The sequence below is a fragment of the Rhamphochromis longiceps genome, linkage group LG3 (genome assembly GCF_057381845.1).
Source record: "Rhamphochromis longiceps isolate RC_006_pf linkage group LG3, R_longiceps_female_GT1.1, whole genome shotgun sequence".
NCBI lineage: Eukaryota > Metazoa > Chordata > Actinopteri > Cichliformes > Cichlidae > Rhamphochromis > Rhamphochromis longiceps.
The window spans coordinates 64,075,042-64,083,096 of NC_140559.1; the positions used below are offsets into that span (position 1 = coordinate 64,075,042).

The window sequence follows — 8,055 nt, forward strand, 5'->3', positions numbered from 1 at the left end:
AGACTTTGACACAAGCAGAGCTGATAGTTGTTTGTGATCAAAATCTGATGAAAGACAAAGCCGAACTTCCTGCTTTGAGGCTTAAGCAGAAGCATTTGCTGGCCAAGGGTGTTGCTGTAACTCACTACAGAAGTCAAAGTGATAACTTGACAGCGTTCTTCACTGCTCACGGCTCACTGTGCTATTGTCATGACATCGACGGACTCTCCAGCAGTTTGTCACAAGAGCGTTTTCTAGCTCAATGTCATCTCTTTATTGATTCTTCACAAAGAAGCTTGTGGAAAAGCCAAACCAAGTGTCCCAAATGCCATTCTGTTCATCTAAAGAAGTCCTATGACTACATGAAGACACTGCTTGAGTCAGTTGCGTATAAAACTCATCAGTGGAACATCTGTTGTTATCTGAAGGTGATTGGTATATTGGTGGGAATGGAAGGAGGATTTACCAAATTCTGCAGATTCCTTTGGCTGTGGACAGCTGATCTACTGCAGAACATTATGTCAAGCCTAACTGACAGCCACAAGATGCCTATGAGCCATGAAAAACCAGTGTCAAGTTTCTGCTTCTTGGTCAGACATAAGCACTGCAAAAATGTAGGAAGGGATATTTATAGGTCCACAAGTCTGTTTTGCAGGATGAAGGCTTCAAACAAACTCTCCCAACAGCCAAATTTGTAGTGGCTCTGTGAAAACTTTCTGGGCATCCACAAGTCTCCTGCATACAATAAAGGAGTTCAGCATCTGCTTGAGTCCTACCAGAAACTGGGCTGTTGCATGTAATTGAACATACACTTCCAACACTCACCTCAAGTTCTTTCCAGAAATCTTGGCATGGTGAGTCATGAAGAGGGAGAGCGTTTTCATCAGGACATTCAGTTAATGGAGCAGAATGAGTGCATGATGGCTGACTATTGCTGGATGCTGTATTGTGACAATCCGAACGCAATATACACAAACAAATCACAGAGGTAGTTGACTGACAGTGATCATTATATCTATGCCACAGTGTGCGTCAGTGTGCGCCTAACACACACAAATCCATTGCAAATTAATATTACTCATTTTTGAAAAAGTTGACGTGACTGAAAAATCTGAAAGCACATCTGAAATCTGCATGAAAACTGGTTTAGAAAAGTGTGTTGTGGTTTCTGATAATTACAAAAACAAAAAAAATTGTTGACCTGTGTATTCAGTAAAACCTGAGTAGACAGTAGATAGAGTAGTTAGTTAAGTTTTAACTGGGTTTGTTCATTGTAGCAACTGTGAAACTGAAATGTATGATTAGACACACTCTTTGAGAATGAATGCCCTTTTTGCCTTTGAAAAAGTGAAGCTCACTGTACTCAAAGTACTTGATTGACGGTTTAAAGAGTATATTAAACCCATAATATAAAACCCAAGTTGCTCTCTGTTTTGTTCATTAGAGTGTGAAGATTTGACAGAATGCATTTAGGTATAGAAAACACTGCTTGTATAAATATGTGTTGACGAGGCATGTTGTATAAAGCGCTTTGAGTGTTCAAATATAATAGAAAAAAAGTACATAAAACCAATCCCAGTGTAGCTGACTTGGTTGTTTTTCCAGAAATAACAACCATCTTTTTATCCACAGAGACACAGCTGGCGAGGTTACTGGAAGATCTGGGCTTGGAGCAGTACTACAGAAAAAAGATATCGCTCAGAAAAATACTTGAGATTGATGAGAAGACTCTTATTGATGAACCCGGGAATCAGAAATCAGACCTTCCTTGATATTTTCTAAGGAAACTCTTGATGGTTAATGTGATAGCAAGGAATGTGACATATACCTCAGTTTGTCATTCATGCAGTGACAATACATCAGGGAATGCAAAGTTATTCTTTGAAAATCTATTTAACAGTACAAACACAGATGACAAGGTGAACCCTCCTGACATAATCACTGCTCTCTTTCTGTGTTCTGATGGTTTTCTGCAGCAGGAAATCGCATTCAAAATGTCCATGTGTCAGTTCTCTGTTCCTCTGCTGCTTCCAAATTGTGACACCAATCAGTGCACACTCATGCTGTGGGCCATGAGAGACATTGTTAAAAAGTACAGACCTCAGTCTCTGTCAGAGTCCAAGGGCTTCATTGAAGACAGAATCGTTCTCTCTGAACTTCCAATGATCTCTTTTGTCAGACTGGGTGAGTGCTCCTTGTCCAAGTCAGAGATTCTCAATAAGCTTCTGAGCAATTCTCAGCAACACCATGACACCTTTGTTCACCACAACATGGAGTGTGGTGACAGTCCAAGAAGAATATCCAACGGACTGACTGAAATTACTTGGTATCTTCCTTGTGGAAAAGCAAACATTGATATTTTCAGTCAACCAGTGGCTGTAGCCAACCTTTGTGGAGACATTGCAAGCTTTCAAACACAATACTCCTTTCTGTGTCAGAGATCTGCAGCAGTTTTTGTGTTCTTTGACCATTTAGGCTCTGAATCTGAATTCAGTCTACTTACCAACCAACAGCACAAGGCACAGATCTTCTTAGTGGGTAACTATGAGAGCAAGCACAACAGTACAGATGCTTTGGAAAACCTAGTGCTGACGTTGGGCTTGACCAAAACCAACATCATTATTAAGACAAAACAAAGAAATGATGTAGACTTTGTGAAAAGTCTGAGGGAAACAGTCAGAGATGTAGTTAGGAACTCAAAGATGAAGATGACAATAGAGCAGATGGCAGACATTGCCCACGAACTGGGAATCCTGGTTGATGAAGACTCTCCAGAGTGTCAGACTGCAAAGACAAATGCAGAAGCCATCACTGCTGAAATTCAAGACATCCATAAATACAAAGAAGATCAGCTTCAACGACAAGGTGAAATATGGAAAGAACTGACCTGCTTAGAGAAAGAAGAATGTCGACTTCAACATATCAGGTCTGAAAATATAGAAGATTACAAAAGCGAACTTCAGAAAAGGAAAAAAGAACTACGAAAAAAACAAAACTTTTATGACATGTCAACAGTTATGACATGTTTCATTAATGCAATATCAAGCCCAGGAACAGAGAGGTTTTATTTCCTGAAATGGATGCGAACGAACCTGGACAACATGTCTCGTGTAAGACTGTCTGAACTTCGGGAGAAATATAAAGAAAAATGTAAGAACTCTGAGAACAAAGAGGAGATCAAAGAAATTGATAGACAAATTTCCAACAGCTCACTGGGGACTGAACACTTCTTCCGTGAAATGGGTCAGATCTATGAAGCTTCACTGTCCCTTTCACAAACAAATCCAGCACATCAACAGCTGCAGCATCTGCCCAAACTGTGTGCAGAGTTGTTGCTTGATGGATTTCCTCTTGAGCTTGTAGATGGAGATGCATCCAACATCCCTCTCAGATGGGTGAGTGATGTTCTCTCTCAGCTCAGTGACTTGGTGTCTCCAAACAGAAAGATCCTGGTAGTCACAGTTCTTGGAGTTCAGGGCACAGGAAAGTCCACTCTCCTTAACACCATGTTTGGAGTGCAGTTTGCAGTCAGCAGTGGTCGATGTACTCGAGGTGCCTTTATGTCGCTCATCAAAATCAATGAAGACATGAAAAAAGTCCTAAACTGGGCGATAAATAAATGAGAGAGAAAAGCCGATCAGCTGATCATTGATCAGTTTCATGATTGAAGTAGCAACAGGAGAGGGAGGGGAGAGAATGAGAGAAGAAGAGGCAGCTGTGCAGCGTAACGACAGAATAACTCCAGCTTTGTGTCTTTTTCCATTCTAGCTAAAGTTCGGGACAAACTGCGTCTCTTCTCAGCTCAATACGAAACGTGTAATATTTTCTCTGAATGAGGGACCATTCCATTTTTTTAAGGAGCCGTTGGCAACTCTACTAACTAACCTTATGAATAAAATAAAGTTCACTATCAGTAACATCATAGAACCCACCCACCTAAAAACTCCATCAAGCTGGCTAGAACGCAGTACGAGTTATTGCAACTGACGGCAAAAAGTCAGCACAACGAAAATAAACTCCACCTAAACTTAGTTTATATCTGACCCAGATAGACTGCAGGTCATAACTTCTTACCTGAAGTTCAGTTCACCTTACACTCGGACTGGTGGCTGCCTCGGGGCTCTCCTCCTGCCTCCCCTTCCCTCATCCACCTGCTGGCCTCTGTGGAAGCCCCGCCATAGCCACCACCAAACAACTGAGTTATTTTTACACATCGACCTGCATCTGGCCAATCCACCACCTCTCATTGTTCATGCCATTACAAAAAAAAAAAAAAAAAAATAAGTCACCGGGCATATGCCCGGTATGCCCGATGGCCAGTCCAGCTATGTTAACCTGCAACCAAATCTGCAGCTCCATACAGCAATGTTACGACTTAGATTATATCTTATAACTCATAACTCTTATGTTAGCTGCCCTCAGTAGCATACTGTCTGAAATATTCGACGGCTGCAATAATTCTTTAAGTGTTATTTTTTCCTTCGGATTCTAATTTCACCGAAGTTTACTAAACTCAACAAACTTAATATTACTTACCGGGACATTTATTCTGTCCTCATTTTCTTTCACCGAAAAATTGTTTCCTGCAGTGCCGTCTTTCGTGCTTGGCTCTCCTGCTAACGTGATGCACATAGCGCAGAAGCCGATGCTGCATTCACTTACACTCGGATATCTGAGCTTCACCGTGAAAACATAATCGGACATTTGATATTTGATTGAATTTTATTGTTTTACCTTTGGGGTGGCACCTGGGGTGGCCAGTCTGGTTGGGGGGGTGGCCTGTTCCCCCCCAGGCCACCCCGCTGGACACGCCATTGCAGAGACGGAGCGCCCCCAGAGCCTCACGCCCATCCCGGACCCACCCAGGGGCAGCCAGGCTACCAGGTCAGTAACCCACGTCCGTCAGCACAGACCCTCCCCTAGCCCCGCTGCACGCAGCCACGAGGTATCCGTCACCTGAGAGCCAACAGAGCCCCTAATTGGACATGACAGCTACCCCGGGTTGAGCCCCCCAAGAAAGATGCCTCCGGGGAACCCCCCGACGCCCTAAGCCTGTCCCTACCCCCACACCAATCACAACAGTGAAGGCGGGACCAAACTATGACCCCCCACCCCCACTAGGTGATGGAGCTGATCAAAGGAGCCCAGAGCAATTGATCTGATGTGGTGGCAGAGGCTGTATCAAGACTAATGTAATCTAATAGATAATTTCTATATTGGTTAGAATTCAGATTATTTTTATTTTTCCAGTTCATAAGGACTGTTTTCTTGGCTATGCATAGGGCAGTGAAAACCATATGGGCTATATTCTGGCCGAATACGCAAAAACTGATCACTGACATATGCTCTTCCCTTGTGATCAGTGACCAGTGTTTTCGCTGCAGTGATACAAACTATGAATGGCACCCTTACAAGAGATACAAGGAAATTTACCCAGACTGGAAAATCCCTCCAGATGAGAGCTTTAAGGCATCAGACTACTGGAAATATGTGATGGCGAAGTACAACAGAGACTTTGCCAAACAGTATAATACAGAAGCTGCTGATATTCGGTGTTGTTTCACAAAAGAGGATGTAAAAAAAAGACTCAAAGAGTCTTTTAGCGTCCAATGAGACTACTAGAATTTCAGCTAATTTTCTTCTGGTGTAAAGAAAATACAAATATAATATATAAAAAAAATTAATTATAGTTTACAATAAGGAAAGAAAACAACTACAGTTTGTGTTCACCTTCACCTGAGTCTGTATTTAACACATTTATTAAAAAAAAATCTAGGTATATCATGTTTATTAAAAGATTCTTTGTGTTTTTCTTCTAATTAAGTAAATGTCACGTAATAACCTTTATTCATTGCTTTCATTTATGATCAAATATGATCAAATATTTACATTTATGTTTTTAATTCTCATTAATAAAACAATAAACAAATCGAAAGAAGCAAAAACTTACAGCAGCAGCAGCAACATTCACATCACTGCTCCTCCTACCCCCTGCTAGAACCAGGCTGACCACCGGCCAAGATCAATGAACATTTACTCCTCTTATTTCTTTAGAAAGATAAAAGCCAAAGGAAGACACAGAGACTGTGAGAAACCACCCAGAACACCCATCGGCCAGCTATTGGGATAGCTAACATCCCACTGACGGTTTCACAGAGCAGACTGGCTCCAGCTCAACATTTCCTCTTAAACAGAAAACATGCAGAGGTTTGGAACTCTGTTGAACTGTATTGCACAATCAAGTCCTTAATAGAAAGCATAATGCAGTTTTGATGGACTCAACAGCAGCGGGGTCAGCAACGGGTTGGATTAAATGCATCATATATCTGGCACTGCTTCTGTTGACACATGACCAATGTATCTCTCCCTGTCACTGCCACGATGATCTACAAAGGTGTTGAGTCTCCTGGCATTTGCCCTTCGGATTAAAGAACCACTAGTCTGGGACCAACTCTGTAATTTAAATAAACTTATAGGAAATAGTTTAGTCATATTATAGTACAGGCTGGGTAATAAATGTTTCCAAAGGGCAACATGAGAAACTACAACTGTTGTGGAGGATCGCACCATGAAGCTCTAAAAGAGATCAAAGTAATATTGAGCAGAATTGGGTTCAAGTCACTGGTCAATGGACTGGTTGTAGTGTTTTTCTGTTCTACCTGAGCCTGCAGGTTTTAGATGTCACCCTGGGTCAACACACCTGAATAAAGTGATGAGTTCATTACCAGCCTCTGGAGAACTTCACGATATGTTAAGTACATAATTTAGCCATTTAAATCAGCTGTGTTGGATCAAGGACACATCTAAAACCTGCAGGACACCTGCCCTCGAGGCCTGGAGTTGTCTACCCCTGCTCTAGTGACTGTTGACATGACAGTCAAAGGTTTGGACAAACCTTTAATGGTTTTTATATATTTTTACTACTTTCTACAAAAATATATAAAGCAAGATATATGGAATTTTGTAGCAAAAAAAAAACTTGATAAATAACTCTAAACACGTTTTATATTTTAAATTCTTGACAATAGCCACTCTTTGCTTTGTTGACAGCACTGAAAACCCTGGACTTTCTCTCAATAAGTTTCATGATGTAGTCACCTGAAATGGTTTTCACTTCACATGTGTACCTTGTCAGGGTTCATTTGTGAATTTTCTTGCCTCCTGGAGCTGGGACCATCAGTTGTGTTGTGTAAAAGTCAGTCTAGTACACCTGACCTCTGACTGGTAGTGTATACAGTACCATAAAACTAAACTAAACTCTTTTATCAAGTCTAAAAGCTAAATTCAGATTTATTTGAATCATATTAAACATGTTTATGCGTATAATTTAACTACATCTGACCTTCAAAATGATTTGTTAAGCTGAAAAATGAAATAAGTGCAGCTTATTTGTAGAAATTTCTGCACATTCTGCTTATCCCTCCTCCAGGGTCCCAAACGTTAATTGATCTTGGACTCAAGTTATCCATGTAGAGTTTTTAAGGAACAAAAAAGGAAGTAGCTGCATCCAGTAGATTACAGGAAACCAGAAGAATCAGACTGGCATTTGCTGGAGGATTGATCATTTATTGATGTTTTGTGGATCGCTTCACTTCTTATTAAAAACTGGATGTACAAAACACCTGAATAAATATAAATCTTTTACAAAGACATGATACTGAATAACATCCTGTTTGTTGTTCTTTATATTTGCTTACTTTCAAAGAATATTAAGATAAAAAACAGGAAACCCAGTGGTGGAATGTAAATCAACGCATTTATTGTAGTCTAACTTATAATGAGGTGCTGATATAACATATATTACATTTTATTACACATTAAAACATTGTATCAGGCTCTTATATTGTTCTGTTCTTACTTTTAATTCAGTAAATCTTTTGAAAACACAATTTTTAAAAAACTCATCAGTGTTTCTGCTTTTCTTTTCTTTTCTTTTCATTCCAATTACAATTATTACACTCTTAGAAATGATAATAATAATAATAATAATAATAATAATATTTCCACTGTGGGATTTCCACCCACCAGCAGAAGTAACACTTCTCCATTCTGCTAATAAATATCACAGTACCTGGC

The 8,055-nt window shown here is 40.2% G+C and overlaps 1 protein-coding gene across 1 annotated transcript; it reads left to right on the top strand.

The window, feature by feature from the left end:
- Positions 1-485: 485 nt before the first annotated feature.
- LOC146675724 (up-regulator of cell proliferation-like) lies at positions 486-3,602 on the top strand. Its single transcript, XM_085400819.1, has one exon. The coding sequence runs from the start codon at positions 1,773-1,775 to the stop codon at positions 3,600-3,602; it is 1,830 nt and encodes a 609-aa protein (XP_085256945.1). The 5' UTR covers positions 486-1,772.
- The last annotated feature ends 4,453 nt before the right edge of the window (positions 3,603-8,055 follow it).

Excerpts from the sequence above, each read along its gene's own strand:
- LOC146675724 (XM_085400819.1), top strand. The coding sequence starts at position 1,773 with ATGGTTAATGTGATAGCAAGGAATGTGACATATACCTCAGTTTGTCAT.